The 18,323-nt window shown below is 33.7% G+C and overlaps 1 protein-coding gene across 7 annotated transcripts in view; it reads left to right on the top strand.

The window, feature by feature from the left end:
- The window catches only part of CNOT6L (CCR4-NOT transcription complex subunit 6 like), a 114,140-nt gene that overhangs the window by 81,002 nt on the left and 14,815 nt on the right, over positions 1-18,323 (top strand). For all 7 annotated transcript variants that reach the window (XM_061192395.1, XM_061192397.1, XM_061192393.1 and 4 more), the window contains 4 exons: positions 1,739-1,807; positions 4,477-4,634; positions 7,093-7,247; positions 17,671-17,822. In XM_061192395.1, coding sequence (XP_061048378.1) covers positions 1,739-1,807; positions 4,477-4,634; positions 7,093-7,247; positions 17,671-17,822 — 534 coding nt within the window. The remainder of the gene's footprint in view (positions 1-1,738; positions 1,808-4,476; positions 4,635-7,092; positions 7,248-17,670; positions 17,823-18,323) is intronic.

The following is an 18,323-nucleotide window of genomic DNA, read 5'->3' as shown; positions in this document are numbered from 1 at the left end:
GCATAGCAAAGGAAACCATAAACAAGACGAAAAGATAACCCTCAGAATGGGAGAAAATATTTGCAAACAAGCAACTGACAAAGGATTAATCTCCAAAATATAGAAGCAGCTCATGCAGCTCAATATCTAAAAAACAAACAACCCAATCCAAAAATGAGCAGAAGACCTAAATAGACATTTCTCCAAAGAAGATATACAGATTGCCAACAAACACATGAAAGGATGCTCAACATCACTAATCATTAGAGAAATGCAAATCAAAACTACAGTGAGGTATCACCTCACACCGCTCAGAATGGCCATCATCAAAAAATCTACAAACAATAAATGCTGGAGAGGGTGTGGAGAAAAGGGAACCCTCTTGCACTGTTGGTGGATGTAAATTGATACACCACTATGGAGAACAGTATGGAGGTTCCTTAAAAAACTAAAAACAGAACGACCATGTAACCCAGCAATCCCACTACTGGGCATATACCCTGAGAAGACCATAATTCAAAAAGAGTCAGGTACCACAGTGTTCATTGCAGCACTATTTGCAATAGCCAGGACATGGAAGCAACCTTACTTAAGGTTTTAAATAGGTACTTTTTTATAAATACTGTGTAAGTATAAATGCCACTAATGAATTTCCTCGTGTTCTTTTTGGATATTAGTTATGTGTTTTTTTTTTTTTTTTTTTTTAAACATCTTTATTGAAGTATAATTGCTTTACAATGGTGTGCTAGCTTCTGCTTTTCAACAAAGTGAATCAGTTACACATATACATATGTTGCCATATCTCTTCCCTCTTGCATCTCCCTCCCTCCCACCCTCCCTATCCCACCCCTCTAGGTGGTCACAAAGCACCGAGCTGATCTCCCTGTGCTATGCGGCTGCTTCCCACTAGTTATCTATTTTACATTTGGTAGTGTATATATGTCCATGACACTCTCTCACCCTGTCACATCTCACCCCTCCCCCTCCCCATATCCTCAAGTCCATTCTCTAGTAGGTCTGTGTCTTTATTCCCATCTTGCCACTAGGTTCTTCATGACCTCTTTTTTTTTTTTTTCCCTTAGATTCCATATATATGTGTTAGCATACTGTATTTGTTTTTCTCTTTCTGACTTACTTCACTCTGTATGACAGACTCTAACTCCATCCACCTCATTACAAACACCTCCATTTCATTTCTTTTTATGGCTGAGTAATATTCCATTGTATATATGTGCCACATCTTCTTTATCCATTCATCCGATGATGGACACCTAGGTTGCTTCCATGTCCTGGCTATTGTAAACAGAGCTGCAATGAATATTTTGGTACATGACTCTTTCTGAATTATGGTTTTCTCAGGGTATATGCCCAGTAGTGGGATTGCTGGGTCATATGGTAGTTCTATTTTTAGTTTTTTAAGGAACCTCCATACTGTTCTCCATAGGGGCTGTATCAATTTACATTCCCACCAACAGTGCAAGAGTGTTCCCTTTTCTCCACACCCTCTCCAGCATTTATTGTTTCTAGATTTTTTGATGATGGCCATTCTGACCGGTGAGTTATGTGTTTTATGCAGAACTTTTCGTCAACTTCCTTCAGCTTCTAAATCTTCATTATATTTCAGTACTATATTTTTAAGTCAGTTTGTGGGGCATTATAGCTGAAGAGAAAACAGAAGCTGATTTGACATTATAAAGCAAATGATACTGATTTTAGAAAGATATGAAAATATGTTTAAAAGAATATACATTTTTTCCAGTTCATCCAGAGCAGCTTCCTCCGAGGCCATGGATTACATTAAAAGAACGAGACCAAATTCTGCCATCAGGTAAATAGTTTTTCTTATTCTTCCTTGACTTTTTTCAGATATACTTGAAATGCCATTTGGACTTTGTGATAAAATTGACAGGCCTTCATTTTACCTCCCCTAAGTAGATGCGTTTAAAAATACTGATCAATAGACTTAAAAGTCTACTCTAAGGCTTATGTACAGGAATCTCATACCTTTCACAATGATGCAGCTCTTGGTTTTAAAATTATTTCTTGTAATAGAGCTTTCCAAATGGCATCTTCACATAGGGTTTGGTGATTTAAGAAAAATGAGTAGTAATGAATTTTATTCTGAAGAATTTTGAACTACTTAGATACTTTATCTTTCTTGAGTGGGTAGGCTGATAACGCTTGTAGAAGGATAATTTAGACTGAGTCAAATTTACTATATTGGAAACAAAATATGATACCAGGCCAAGGGTATAGAAATGATATAGAGTGAAGATTTGAGCAGTTTAATTGTATGATTTAGCATTTCTAGAACTGCAGTAATGTAGGAAATATAAACCTTTATCTTTTGGTGCAGACCAATGATGATTTGACATTTATAGGGCTTCTTACTGCTTATTAGACATTTTATGATTGGGAATTCTGCTTAAAATAAGTTGTTATGAATTAATATTCCTCTTAATCACAAGTGATAGTTTTCATGATACCTAATTTTGTTTTAAAAATGAAAATTTTACTGTTTTAATATGAAGGTAAACCAATCACTGAATACCGATACTTAATTTTTAAAGGGTAAACCACAGAATTTATTATGTACTTTTACAACAATATAAAGCCCGTCTTTTTTTTTTTTTAGTTTAAGGTAAGAAGTGGAAGGATTCAGAAAAAATCATTTGCTTAGGTATCGGGAGATGTGGGAAGTGTAACGTGTTCATGGTTCTATTTATATTTTAATAACACTGAGAAATATTATCATATCAATACATTTCTGTATCTTCTAGAGGTAATAATTTTAAAACCACCACACTCTGGAGCCATAGTATCAGCCTGTTCTAAGAGGTACTGTATCAGTGTTATCAAGAATAACACTTCTGTTACCAGGATTCACATTGATGGTCTGAGTAAAACGAATACCTCAGTTTTTCTACAAAGCCTTAAGTTAGGCAGATTTATTTTATGTTTAGCCTTCCTTAATGTGTAATTAATTGTTCCCTTTCTGGTATTAAAATGATATTAAAAACACCATTTTCTAGTTCTTCAAAGTAATCCCTTTCTGAGCACAAGTTAACATAATCTTGAAGAAGATCTTTCCTAATATCACATACCTTCATTTCCATTAAGAAGAGGAACAACAGAAACAAGTTTTTATTAGTTGTTGAATTCTCAAGTAATGTGTTCTTGGGTTTTCCTTATTGAAAAACCACTATGGATTTTTCTTGGGATGTCTGACTTCCGTGAGTAGAATCAGTGCTACAAAAAAAAAAAAAAAAGATATTAAAAATGCCTTTTACTTCTGATGCATAGGGAGATGTGTATAATAACTAACAATGGTTATGGGTGATTTATAGCCACAAAACTATAATGGTAATTAAACTATGTAAGAATTAATCCCAGATAGTGAAAAGAGGTACCAGTATACAAAATGGCCACCAGTCAGATTTCCAGGGGACCATTGAACCAAGTTTCTCTTAATACCTTTCCCATCATCTGACTTTGAATCAACTTCAATCAAGTGTTACTTCATTCTTGGATTCCTCACCTTTTATTAAGTACTTGATTCTCAACTGTGTCTGCCCATTATAATCACCTGGGATGCTTTTTAAAAATATTAATACCCAAATCCTAATATACTAACTTAATTAGTCTGGAGTAGGGCGCTGAATATCAGCATTTTTTTAAAAAAGTTCTACAAACTGATTCTAATGGACAGCCAGGATAGAGAATTAATGATAAAAATCAGGGCTTTTCAAACTGGTGTGCATGTGCATATGAATCACCTGGGGATTTTGTTAAATGGCAGGTTCCAATTCATTAAGTCTTTGTGAAGCCAGAAATTCTTCAGTACTGAGTTCCTAGGTGATAACTGATGCTGCTGGTACTTAGAGCACATTTTTGAGTAGCAGGGATACAAGCTGCGTTTTCCTATTAGTTTGCCTGTAGTCCTTTTATAGGCATTTTAAAATGAGAATTTAGTTTTAGAAATGAACATTTGATTTGGTAAAAAAGGATTCTCTTATGACTGAACTTTGTTAGTCCATATTCTTCTGGCTCAGAGCAGTGAGAGCAGTAAGAGGCCCAAAAAATTATTAAGTATGGATATTTTGTTAATACAAGTTAATGAAATTAGAGCCTTTTAACGAGAAAGAAATTAAAATTTACTTTTATTCCATTTATAGAGAAAAGTTTTGCTCAGTAAATTATGTGCAAAAAATAGTATTCTGATTTAAAAGTTGAATTTTTATTTATTAAAATATTCTAAAAAATCACAAATATGAAGTATTAGTCTAATTCTGGTAAAAGAACTTTGGTGTGATGGATTCCAGTGAAGTTTTATAGGTATAGTTTAACGGAATCTTGCCCAAGGCATTTCACGATGATGATATTTGGGGTATGTTTGTGTGGCATGTGTGCTTGTGTAGGTGTATATGTGATATTGCTTTAGAAAACATTGCCTAATTTTCTCCCTTTTGTCTGTTGTTTTTTTCTCCCACTTCTTAGCATCATTCACGGTTATGTGTTACAATGTGTTATGTGATAAATACGCCACCCGGCAGCTATATGGCTATTGCCCATCCTGGGCATTAAACTGGGAATACAGGAAAAAGGGAATTATGGAAGAAATTGTTAACTGTGACGCAGATATCATTAGTCTTCAGGTAACACTATAGAAATTAAATTGTCTTTAACTTAAAGGTGAACCTAAAAATTATAGAAGATCTTACTTTTGGGAGAGTTCCTGTGTTCGAAGGAAAACCCAAAGCAATTATTTTCTCTCCTCTTAAAAAAAAAAGGACAATTTTAATAAGCACTTCAGATATTTCTACAGTGAAACTGTTTTGCTAAGTATAGCCACCAACTTATACTCATTTACTATTTTCTTACGTGAAAGTAATCTCACCACACTATTCATGTTAATTCATTTTATGAACAAATCGTTGGTATTGCCGAAAGAGAAAACTGCAGAATATTGCATCTCTAAGGTTTATAAATTTAACTTATAATGGGATCTGTAAAACAGAATTACTTGCCCACCGTTGTTCTTTAATGATAAACATTTGTTTTTTGATGTGGGTCATTTTTAAAGTCTTTATTGAATTTGTTACAATGTTGCTTCTGTTTTGGTTTTTTTGGCCACGAGGCACGTGGGATCTTAGTTCCCTGAATAGGGATCCCACCCAGGGATCGCACCCGCACCCCCTGCATTGGAAGGTGAAGTTTTAACCACTGGACCACCAGGGAAGTCCCAGTGATAAGCATTTTAAACATTTAAAAATATTGTACTATAAATCATGCATTTTTGCCTTATTTTAAAAGCAACCTCAGAAATCTAGATACTTTATAATGAATTTAACTGACAAAGTACCTTTACATTGAAATATTTGTCTTATTGCTTCTTTTCAACACTCAGCTAATGAATGGCCAAGAATGTTTATGCGTAGTTTTTAGTACTTTTTCCTTAGCAACTTTCAAAGCATATTAAATGCTTAAAGGTATTTAAAAATTTTAAGTGTTATAATGTCATAACTCCTTTTCAGCATAGCTTAAAAAAGCTATTACTTTTTATAATAATTTTTTTGTACTAGAACAGCTTATTTATATTTGTGTTATTATCCATGGTTCATTTGACTTCCTAGGAAGTAACAAGAAGTCTTCAGAAATTAAATTTTGTTTTAAACACTGACAACTGACACAAAATTGGGGGGAGGAGGAGGCAAATAAGCGTAGGCTTGTTGTAGTTACTTAATTGTCCTCCTTTTGATTCAGAAGTAAAGTGTAGTATGAAGTATAAAAGCATCATATGGGGCTTCCCTGGTGGCGCAGTGGTTGAGAATCTGCCTGCCAATGCAGGGGACATGGGTTCGAGCCCTGGTCTGGGAAGATCCCACATGCCGTGGAGCCTGTGCTCCGCAACAAGAGAGGCCGCAATAATGAGAGGCCTGCGCACCGCGATGAAGAGTGGCCCCCACTTGCCACAACTAGAGAAAGCCCTCGCACAGAAACGAAGACCCAACTCAGCCATAAATAAATAAATAAATAAATAAATAAAGATAGAAAATGGACCACAAAGCCCAAAATACAAAAAAAAAGCATCATAATTTTAAAAATATGTTCTTATTATAGTAAGAACATATTTAAAGTAATATTATATTATAAAGTGTTCATTCTAGAGAAGTTGGAAATTTTGAAAAAATATAAAGAATAATGGAGGAAAACACCTAATCCCATATCCCAAATATAGTTGCTGGGTTAAAACTTCTGAAGTATTTCTTGTACACTTTTAAAAAAATTCACTTGCCTATTTATTTACAGATATGTACAGATATGTTTTCAAAATAGAGATCACACCATTGATGTATTTTGTTTCTTGTTTATTGCACTTAATACACTTTCCATGTTACTAAAATTCCTCAAAGCCAATTATATGAATATATATTAATTGATTTAGCATTTTCCCTACTGTTGGACATTCAGGCTGTTTATATTTTCACTGTTACAAAATCATGTTGTTATGAGCATTAGCATACATAAATCATTATCTTCACACTTGATTATTTCATTTGGAAAGATTTGTTAAAAATATGTTATGGGTCTAACTTAATAATTACTACTTTAACACAGACCATTGGATTATTGGTATTCAGGTACCTAAAAATTCCTTAAGTAGAATTTTTTGTTGGTAGATCTTAAGCTTCTCACTCTTGAGTATCATTTCTTTCCACCACAGTTGAGAAATTTGAAATAATTTTTAAAATTACCTCTTTATAATATAAAATTTGCTATTCCATATCACCGAATCTATAATATGACCAACTTTCATTGTTCATTTACCAGTTGAGGAAGTGAAGTATAGTGGAATGAATTCTAAATTGGGAGTCAAGAGACTTGGGACCAATTACCTGTGTGAGCATGAGAAAATCACGTTACTTACTGGTTCTCTTAGGTTTTAAAAAGCTGCCATTGTCAAATGGTGGCTGCCAGCAATAAGGTAAGGTACTTAGATAATATTTTTTAAGTGAAGTATTTTAACTTGGTCACACCTTACTCACAGTGCTGCACGTTTTTATATCTTAGTTTTCCTCTGTCATGTCAACGATAATGTTTCTTTCGTCTCAGGAAGTGGAAACAGAGCAATACTTCACTCTCTTTCTGCCAGCATTGAAGGAGCGTGGATATGATGGATTTTTTTCTCCAAAGTCACGTGCCAAAATCATGTCTGAGCAGGAGAGAAAGCATGTGGATGGTTGTGCAATATTCTTCAAAACAGAAAAGTGAGTTAAGGAAATGAAGCATAATAGTGTACTCATTTCTTTAATTACCACACATTTGAAATTGTCTTTGGTTTGACCCTGAAATAGACAGGTAATATAAAAGTTTAAAACTGCTGGTAATGTTTTATTTCTTAGGCAATGTTTTTATTGATACAGGCCTATTTATTACCAGCATGGCATGTTATTTTAAGTAAATGAATTAAGTGAATTTGAAAGCTATTTGAGCCCCTTCTTCTCACTTATTTGTACCTACTTTCATATCTTTTCTGTGACTTTTTAATAGAGATTTTTCATTTGTTTAATAATTAGTACACAGCCCTGAAGTATTTGAGGTCAGGATATGCTAAATTCTTCTAGTGGGTTGGTGATTTTTTTTTTTTTTTTTTTTTACAAATTTTAGAATAACAATAGCTATTACTTTCATAGTGTTTACATGTCGGCCGTTTTATTTATACTGATTCGTATTGGAAATAAGAATGTTTATTATTCTTTATGCTTTTTTTGCCAAATTACATTAAAAATATTAAAGGGTATATACTTGAATGATACTGTATTTCTATATATATTTTCATGAAGTAAAATATTAGTTTTTGTGTAAAAAAGAAAGTAGATTGTTTTTTGCTAGTTGACCTTTTTCAGAATCATTCATTTTATGAACTTTTCATCTTTTTAAATTAACATTCTATATGTTTATTTAGTCATTCATTCACTAAATGTTTACTGAGCATTTGCTTTGTGACAAGTGCTGTGCTAGTCACAATAGACTCAAAGACATATAGTTTCTATCCCACTCAGAGCTCTAGTAGGAAAATCACAATCTAATATGGTATATATGAGATGGAGATATGCAAGGATAGATAAGGGAGGACACGCACAGAGCTTATGGAGGTAGGGAGTTAAAGGATTGACTGAGACAGGACAGTGGAAAGCGGTCATGACCTGAAATGGAAAACAGAAAACATGACCTTTGTTTTTTCAGGGCTGTAATATAGTTGATGAAAATACAGTCAAAGATAAAAAGATGATGACTGCTTATTAAAATACATGAACAATCTTGTAGAGACCTCTGTGCTTTAGTATTCTTGAGTTTAAAATGGAAAAGAGTATCTGTTCAGAGTTAGTGACAAGAATTAAAGGAGATAATGAATGGATAGGTACTTCGTAAATCATTAAGTGTCCTGGAAATATTTTTATTATTGTCATATTTCTCTGTTTCTGTAATCCTTTGCAATATTAGTATTTCTCTCTTACTGGGTTTATGATGTTGTGTGCATTGGATTTAGGAACTGCATTTCCTACTTGAGGGTGCAGAGCTGTAACACATTTAGAAGGCTATCTCTCCCTTTTTTTTTTTTTTTTTTGTTTGGAATTGTGAAGAGTTTATTATGTGACTCTTTCATTCTTTTATGTATCTATTTATTTTTATTTATTTTTATTGAAGTATAGTTGATTTACAATAAAGTGAGTCAGCTATACATACATACATTCTTTTTTATATTCTTTTTCATTATGGTTTATCATAGGATATTGAATATGGTTCTCTGTGCTGTACAGTAAGACCTTGTTTATCCATTCTATATATATAACAGTTTGCATCTACTAACTCCAAACTCCAAATCCATCTCTCCCCCACTGCCCCTCCCCCTTTCCATTCCCCCTGGGCAACCACAAGTCTGTTCTCTGTCTGTAAGTCTATTTCTGTTCATAGATAGGTTCATTTGTGTCATATTTTAGATTCCACATATAAGTGATATCATATGGTATTTGTCTTTCTCTTTTTGACTTACTTCACTTAGTATGATAATCTTTAAGTCCATCCATGTTGCTGCAAATGGCATTATTTCATAGAAGGCTATCTCTTGAACGCTGGCTGAGTGACTAGATGGTTAGAGGCAGATTCCTTTGGTTATCATCCTGAGGAAAAGAGAGAAGTATATTTTTGCCTCATAAAGGCTGCCAGTTTTACAGTGGAAAATTTGAAGGAACCTCCAATAGAAGACTGAAATATATGGATTCTCATAGAGATTGTATCCCATAGTTAATAACTTAGGTTTGATACATTAGATAGGGAATCATCTACTAAACGCCTGTGACTATTTTCCTATATTTTCCTGTTTGGTGCCTATTATAACAAATCATTTCAATATTTTTATTGATACAGGCCTATTTATTACCAACATGGCATGTTATTTTAAGTAAATGAATTAAGTGAATTTGAAAGCTATTTGAACCCCTTCTTCTCACTTATTTGTACCTACTTTCATATCTTTTCTGTGACTTTTTAATAGAGATTTTTCATTTGTTTAATAATTAGTACACAGCCCTGAAGTATTTGAGGTCAGGATATGCTAAATTCTTCTAGTGGGTTGGTGATTTTTTTTTTTTTTTTACAAATTTTAGAATAACAATAGCTATTACTTTCATAGTGTTTACATGTCGGCTGTTTTCTTTTATTTATACTGATTATCTTATTTAATTTTTAAAGCAATCCTCAGAGGTAGGAATAGAGCTATTTCCTCATTTTTATAGATGAGGAAACCAAGACATAGAGATTATCTGGCTTCACAGTCAATGCTTTTAACCACTGTACTAAACTGTGTCTTTAGATTTCTTTTTTTTTTTTAATATTTATTACTTTTTTTAATTGAAGTATAGTTGATTTACAATGTCGTGTTAGTTTCAGGTGTGCAGCAAAGTGATTCCATTTTACATATATATATTTTTTTCCAGATTCTTATATAGGTTATTACAAAATATTGAGTATAGCTCCCTGTGCTATATAGTATGTCCTTGTTGTTTATCTTTAGACTTATTGTTTCAGCTTCCGATATCACTTGTACCTCTTAAAAGGTTACCTCATTTGGGAAATACTGCCTTGAATTTGATATTTGTTACCAGTATTCACGCACAAATTTCCTTGAAACACCATAATTAAAAAAAGAATTACTGATAACATTGAGACATGTAACATCAATCTGTTTTTCCATTTGCCATTGTTTCTTTCTGAAAGATGATAATACATAAAATTTTTTTCATTCCCTTCACAGTTTTGAGAGGAAAATCTAAACTGCCTTGATAATTTACTAGAGGTAATTAAGATTTTGAACTAACAATTGTCTAGGAAACTTTAAACAACCAAGTATTTGAAAATTGATACTTGAATTATTAAAAATGCTGTAAATTAGTTAAGAGATAAATACATAGGAAATACTTAGATGCATCATTTGCATTTCTTTCCTTCTTCAACTTTTTGCCTAAATAGTAACATGGATCCAGCAACAGATGAAGACCTTGAGTGTGATATGTTGTTAAATTCCACCTGTTTTGAACAGTGCCAAATAACTTGCTGATGTCATGTTATCTATCCAATGCCAAACTATTTGGAATTTAACACAAAGTATACTATGCTGCATTTCTTCTACTCCTTCTTCAGATTGGAGAAATGATGCAGTGCAAAGAAAAGACTGTTTTGAAGCCGGGTGATTCTCCTGCTTATGTAGCTGTATAATCTTGAATGAGTCACTTACCCTTTCTGGGCTTATTTTCTCATTTGTACATATTTGTGTATTAACTTGTAAGAGAATTTATATGATTTACAAAACTAACAGTTAAAAGATAGCTGTAGAAGAGTGCTTCAATTCTCTGTACTCATTCTCAGGGTCTTAATCTTCTAAAACCAGAGTATCAGATAATTTCTCATCTTCATTGATGACATTTTTTTCCCTTCATGGAAAACAGTGGTACAGAATGGGTAACAATAAATGGAAACTATAATAATCACTATTTTTAGCAAAATATTATAATAAAAATCTCTTATCCATCATGATGGAAGGATAGTATGTTGCTTAGTAATGACTGGGACACAGACCATTATTCAGAGAATTAGAATACATTATATTTTATATTGTGTACATTATACTTTATATTGTATTCATTCTAGTTTAATCTTTGGGGATTCAGAAGGCACTTCAAGATTTGGTAGCACCTTTTCGTTATTATGAACATCTTTTTTTTGGGTAATTAGATGCACAAAGATACCAGAAAATAGAAATTTTGGTTGATAAGATGCCAGAAATCACCTTTATCTTTGTCCTTTATCTTAATAAGTGTTTTCTTCAGTCCAAAATATTTTATAAAACAGACATATACATATAGGCCTGTATTTTGTATGTGTGTGTAAGAAGAGACTGTTATTATAGATAAGTTTTTTAGAGTCAGAAAGTTTCTCTTTCCCATGTTTTGTCCTGTAGACTAAACAGTTAGTAGAAATTGAGTCTTGGAGCCCGATACACAAATTGAAGAAATCCAAAATGTTGAAAAATGGAGCTGAAACCAGATCTAGATACTAGACTTACTTGCTTTTCCTGAGGTTAGCAATTCTGATCTGATCATGCTTTGTTTCAAATCAGTGAGAAAGGGAAAGATGAAAACAGCAGTTTTAGAACAGTGTGACCATTACACTGTGAAGAGGCAGTCTCTTCCAATAGGACTGGGAACTAGGTTGTCATGGTGCTTAGTCCTTACTGTATTGCCTCTGCTGTCTGTCTCAGAGGTACCAGGTAAGGCCAAGTCCTTGTTTTTCCTTCTGTATTACGACAGGTGGTTTTGTGGTTGAGAAGAGGTCATTCAGAGGTTATAGTGTTGTCCCCAAATGACCTATTGTGATAATCCTGTCTTAATAGTTTCTCAGTTACTAATTTTGTCTGTCATAGGTGGTGGTTGTGTTTAGAATTTTAAAATCTGAGATTGTGGTTTCTGGTTTCCAGTGTTAGCTTTCCCGTTAATTTAATCTGAAACATAAAATTATTGCTTTATGTCAGTTTCCTTTACCTTTCCAGTATGGATAATAATAACTGTTCTGCCTAACTTCAGAGGTTTCGTATGGGGCTAAAATGATCAAGAATGTGAAAGTGCTTTTAGTGGTTAAAAGAGTTGTACAAATATAGGTAGGATGGTGAATATCCACTTTTCTTCCCTATTTATCTCACTCTCTAAGCTTACCTTTTCTAGCAGATTGTTTTCTGGCACTCCCATGATTACTTGAAAGGACCTAAGAACACATTTTGTAGCATCTTATACTGAATATACAATAAAAACTTCTATTTGGTTTAGGTTTAAGAGTGAGTTTAATGTGATCAGAAAGGGTCATAGTTAACAGAAAGTAGAAGCAGAGTGAAAGTTATTTGATTGTAGGTAGGAGGGGAGAAAGTAAGAAGTAGTATTGTTCTAAAGTAGTATGGATAGAATATGGATAACTATTTCTTACTATTTTATAAATGTATTATAAATATAGTATAAAATAAACACAAATACAAGGTAAGTTATAGGAGATTATAACTCCCTATACTGGTGCTGGAAATCTCATTTTCTAAAAGCAGAGTCCCTGAAAAGTTCTTATGGTTCAAGAAGTATATCTGTGCTCTTATTTAATTCTCACTGGAAAGAAGGAATTTTCTTTTCCTTAGTTCTCAACTATCTCTTTGGTTCTTCAACTACTGGTGAAGCTGAAATAATAAAATTGCGCGTATAACTCTGACCCTTTTAGTATCTCTAAGCCCCAAGGAGGGAGGTGTAAGTTATAATGACATGTACTCTATTTAGGAAAACTGGTGTTATTTTTCTGCACTTTTTGAAACCAAAGACATTAAAAAGCAGATACCTCAAGAAGATTGGGAAGTTTCAAAAGTCAAAACTAAGGCAATACAATTATAAATTATACTAACAATGAGGAAGAAAGTTGGAGGGGTAGTTGGAGGCATCTAATGAACCGGGTAATTGTTCAGGATTAGTTTTAAAAGGAGTGTTTTTTGTTTGGGGTTTTTTTTTTCTTTTTGATTAAAAAAGTCAATAACCAAGTATGTGTTAAAAAAAAAAGAGTTTATGAACCTATGTTCTTTGCCATGAAAATTAAGAAAAAGGGAAAATTGGGTGAAAGTGTTAAGGCAACGAGGAGGATATTTTAAATAACGTATGCACTGTAAAGGAGTATACGTTTGTGGATTGTGCCATCACTAATTGACGATCAAGAAAAAAACAGAGGTATGCAACTTCTATTTTGCTTTCATGGTCTCTGTTGAGGAGAATTATTTTCAAAGTGGAAAGACTAAGACCAGGTAAGGAGGAGATTGGCAAACCAAGAAGAGGAGATTGGTAAGCCAAGAGAGTCACTAAAGTGCCTTAACTAGTTAGGTTTCCATATCAATATAATTATATCCCATGTCCCCATAGTATTAAAATATCTTGCCGAAGTATGATTAGAGGAGTATTGGGTTGGCCACAAAGTTCGTTCGGGTTTTTTCCATAAGATGTTACAGAAAAACTCGAACGGACTTTGTGGCCAGCCCAATAGATGGCATGAATATTGGTGTATAGGAAAAGTCCTAATATATTGGGGACAAATAAACCACCTCATTTTCCAAAAAATTTGCGAGCCTCAGTTTTCCTCATCTTTGTAATGGTAATAGTAATACTGTCTCTTGCAATTTGAGTTCTCCAGAAAGAAGGCTCCAAGTTACTTTGGTGTTTAGGAGTTTATTAGGGATCAACAACTGTGGAAAGGAAGGGGAAAAAGCAGAAATGAGCATAGAGAGTAGAGCTGTGCTGCAGACCCGGACAGCCTCAGCTGACCCCACCCTGTAGCTTTAGAGCTGAAATGGCCTGTGAGAGTTAACCCAGGAGGGACCAAAATCCCCAGACCTTTATCTTTTGCTTTTGATCTGTAATTGGATACGTGCCACTCCCAGAAGTACTTGACCTTGGTGAGGCAGCTCTCTGCAACTGGAGCAATTCCTGAAGGATTGATGAGGAATCTGGGCAGCATCTCTTCATGTCCACCCCTTTGCAAAGTTTTAACAAATTTTAGGACTAATATGTATGAAGTACCTATCACAGGTCTTGATACAAAGTAGATCCTCAATAACGGACCCCTTATTTTTATTTTTATTATTATTTGTACTGTCCTATTGAGAATTTTGATTGTTTAAGAGAAGGCATATGTATACATATAAGATTTATAAAAACTGAAAAGCTGGCAGGGATATTTAATCTTTTGGAAAAACAGAATGTAGTTTCCAAGTACCCTTAATATCTGAATGGGTGAACTAATGCGCAGAAGCTCATGAAATGATACTCAACAGAAATCAAGTCTGCTACTCTTAGATTGCTAAAGGGAAAGAAAGAGGAAGAGGTAAAATTATTTGAGAGCACAGAAGAATATTTATACTGAAAAAAGTTCATTACTAAACTAAATGTTAATTACTATAACTAACGGCATTAGTTATAATAGCTCATAGCAGAAGTAAATGTCCAACACAGAATAGTTCAATTATGGTGAATCTGTATAGTGGACTATAATGCAATCATAAAAATTGATTTTTGAAACATATAGTATTTTATAGGGAAATGTCCGTGGTAGAATGTTCATTAATATAGACCTAGAGTATTATTCTAATTGTATAAAAAATGTTTGTGTGCACGTGCATGGAGAAAAGTCTGGGGAAATATATTGACTTGTTGATGGGGGTGTTAGACTGCAAAGTGACTTGAAGTTTTCTTTATGTTTTTAACTCATTTCCAAATCTCTATAATAAACATATGTAACTTAAAATCATTTTTTCACTTGTTTGTTTTTAAGCATCTATAAATGCAGAACTGAAGAGACCTGGTTTAAGAGCTAAAAGGACCAAAAAGTTTTAGATATATATTAGTACTTATTTGGCTTATAAATAATATGGCTGTCCCCAAGTGCAATTTCAGTCTTTATTAACAAAAATACAGTCCAAAATGAGGAAGGCAGTAGTTCATTTTTGCCCAGTTCTAGGTACTGCACCTTTGGGCGAACTTGAGTTTTTCAAATGAACAACTGTTTTACACCATATATCATATAAAGAATTGATTATTTCTTTTCTGGGGAAGACTTGGGGATGATGTTTAAAGTAGTGTCAAATGGAAAAGAAATTCTATATTCCTGTAAAGAAATGATGTAGATCTAGTTTTGATGGAAGAAAGATACAGGGAAACAAATTTTAGTTAGGGAAGACAGTTCTAATAATTAGATATATTAGTTCTAATAGTTAGATATTAGATATGGGGGGGAGAATATCTAATTATTAGAACCCCTACCAAATAATAGCCTGACTTTGGTAGAAGAAAAATATTCCAATATTAAAAATATAACTATTAAATAGATTTTCAAACTTTCCTACAGAACCTTAGGTTCCTATAAATAAGCCTTAAGAGTTAATATTTACAAGATATTTCAAAAATTAAATACAAATAATTAAACTGTAATTTAAAAATAACATGTTCACTTAGATGTTTCAAATATCAAATTTTAACACTTTGGAAATTGATAACATGTTCCTGATACGCTGCCTAGTTGACTTGTTGCAGACCTCTGAATTGAGTTTTTGCCTGCTTGCTTTTTCTGAGTTCAAAGTCAGTTATTTACCACTTGTATCTGTGTGTCTGTGTGAATCAGGATTTTTGTTATTAATACTGTGTAACCAAAACAGAATAGAGAAATAAACTGGGTACTGAGACTGATATGACTATGATTATCATCTATACCCTCTGATTTCAAATTTTTATAATCAAAACAGATTCATCATTTTCAGTGATTGATTTATTTAAATATAATACTGCTTTTATCTGTTTTATATATAAGAATCTTACCAGAAATTGTTTGAAAAAGGTATTCCACTGCTTAAAGACATTTTTAAAAGTCTGATATGGAGGATGATCAATTATATCTGTAGAACTTATTTTGAATCTGCCTACTTTATTTCTCTTGCCTTAGTCTAAGCCACCATCATCTGTCATCCAAACAACCTCAGAAACTTTCTAATTGTTCTCATAATTCCTGAACTTTGGCTCCTGTAATTCATTCTCTACAATGCAGCTGCAGTGATCTTAAAAAATTTAAATCAAATAATAACATATCCTTGCTTAGAACCTATTCAGTCTTCTTCCTCTTAATCTCCAACACCATTTCCACCCTTCCATTCCTTTCTAACCTATAAACTTACAAAGTTGTTTGCTGACCCAGGACCTCTCTCTTCTTCCTCTATCTGGAATGCTCTTGATTCCATTCTTCACCTTGGTAGTTCCTCATCCTTCATGTTTCAGTTTAAATATCCCCTCTTTAAGGTAGAGGGTGGAAACTGCACTCCCTTTAATCACTCTGGCTTAGGAGTAGGCACATCACCCGACCTTTTATTCTTCTCAGCGCATCTGAGACATTCAGAATTGGAGCAAGGAGAGGAGTGTTATTTCATCTAGCAGTGCCCTGCAACACAGTAAGATGTTAGTATTTTTGAAGGAAAGTGTGCAGGCTTCTCTTTCAAAGCTAGGAGGAAGATGGGGTGGGGACCTTTTATAAGAGCAAAGATGTCTTTTCTCTACTTAAAACCTAGTGAAAGGTAGACAGTATATTTAGTAGCTTTTGGTTGTTTATAAATACTTCACAAACTTAATAAAACTAGGCTGACAGAGGTTAAATGGCTTGACCAAAGTCATACTGCTATTAAATGACAGTGCTAAACTCAATTCTATTAAATCCTACAATGCTACAATACCTACTTTGGCACTAAGGAAAGGAAATATTAGTGCAGATGCAGAAGCTATAATCACAGGGAGAGCCATTCCTCATCTTATAGAATCTTTCTTTCTGTTCACTTACATTCACCTAATTCCAGCTTTCTAGTAAAAGCCAGATGGAAAAATCGGCTTCGACTTAGCCGAGATAAGGGTGTGTCCCTGCATTTTCTTGACAGATTTCTTGATGTGGGGAGAATAAAACTGCAAACAGGGTAGGTAGATTTTATTCTGTTCTTTCTTATTTTTTTTTTAACATCTTTATTGGAGTATAATTGCTTTACATTGTTGTGTTAGTTTCTGCTGTATAACAAAGTGAATCAGCTATACGTATACATATATCCCCATATCCCCTCCCTCTTGCTGTTCTTTCTTATTAATCTGCTGACTTAGTTAAGGTTGTGTTCACCTTTGAATACCAGAAAATCCCAGCAGTAGCTTAAAGAAGTAGGAGGAGAGTGATTTTCTCACACAAGAAGTCCAAAAATGGCAGTCCAGAACTGGTTCATCTGCTTCTCCATTCAGAGTGGGCTTTTACCCTCCTGTTTCTCACCACAGGGGCAGAGATATAAAAGGGTAAAGGAATACACACATACACATACATGCACACACACCATCTTTGCTAGGTGGCACTTCCAAGAAAGTTTCTACAGTAATCAGACCTTTTTCCTCTCATTGGCCAGAACTATATCACAAGGCCCCTTGCAGCTAGAAAGTGACTAGGGAGACAATGAGTAGCATCTATATCTTGTGCTCCCTTCATTTAATGGCTTTTAGCATGATAGTCCAAGTATCTAATATCATAATACTAATGCATTGTACCTTTTAGATTTACATTGGTGCAGAAGCATACAGTGGAATTTAACCAAGTGGCAATGGCTAATTCAGATGGATCCGAAGCTATGCTGAACAGAGTGATGACAAAAGATAATATTGGTGTCGCTGTGGTATTAGAGGTCCACAAAGAACTATTTGGAGCAGGTGAGTGCAGTTTAAAATATTCTTAGAAAAAATAAACACCATCTCAAGTGCAGCGAGTCTTGCTGATATTTATTGCATAGTTATTTTCTTGTCTTTTGAGGAAAGTTAAGGGAGACAGGCTGGAAAACAGCACTAATTGTGTAAAGCGTCATCTATATCTTGGAATATTACTTGCCGGGTAACCTGTAAAAAGGAAAGTCTTTACTATGCCATTAATTCCAGAAGGTTATTTGAAATAAGAATAGTTTTAAGCTGAATTTGGAAATTATGATGATTTGATTCTCCTTTTAGCCATATTTTTAGCTTCTTGACTGTGAAATCTTTTGTCTTTAAGGTTAAGTACTTGGCACATTTTCTCTAATTTCTTTGTTATATCTCAGTCATTGTCAGGGTAAGAGCGGCATCTTTTATCTACCTGGTACTTTTGTTTTCCACTTTAGATATTTATAGCTTCCTTCAAAGTAAGAAACTCATTATGTACTTTGCATATCCAGACCTTTT

This window comes from Eubalaena glacialis, chromosome 5 (genome assembly GCF_028564815.1).
Source record: "Eubalaena glacialis isolate mEubGla1 chromosome 5, mEubGla1.1.hap2.+ XY, whole genome shotgun sequence".
In the NCBI taxonomy this organism is placed as follows: Eukaryota; Metazoa; Chordata; class Mammalia; order Artiodactyla; family Balaenidae; genus Eubalaena; species Eubalaena glacialis.
The sequence above is the reverse complement of the archived record's forward strand: the minus strand, read 5'-3'. Positions and strand labels throughout refer to the sequence as shown.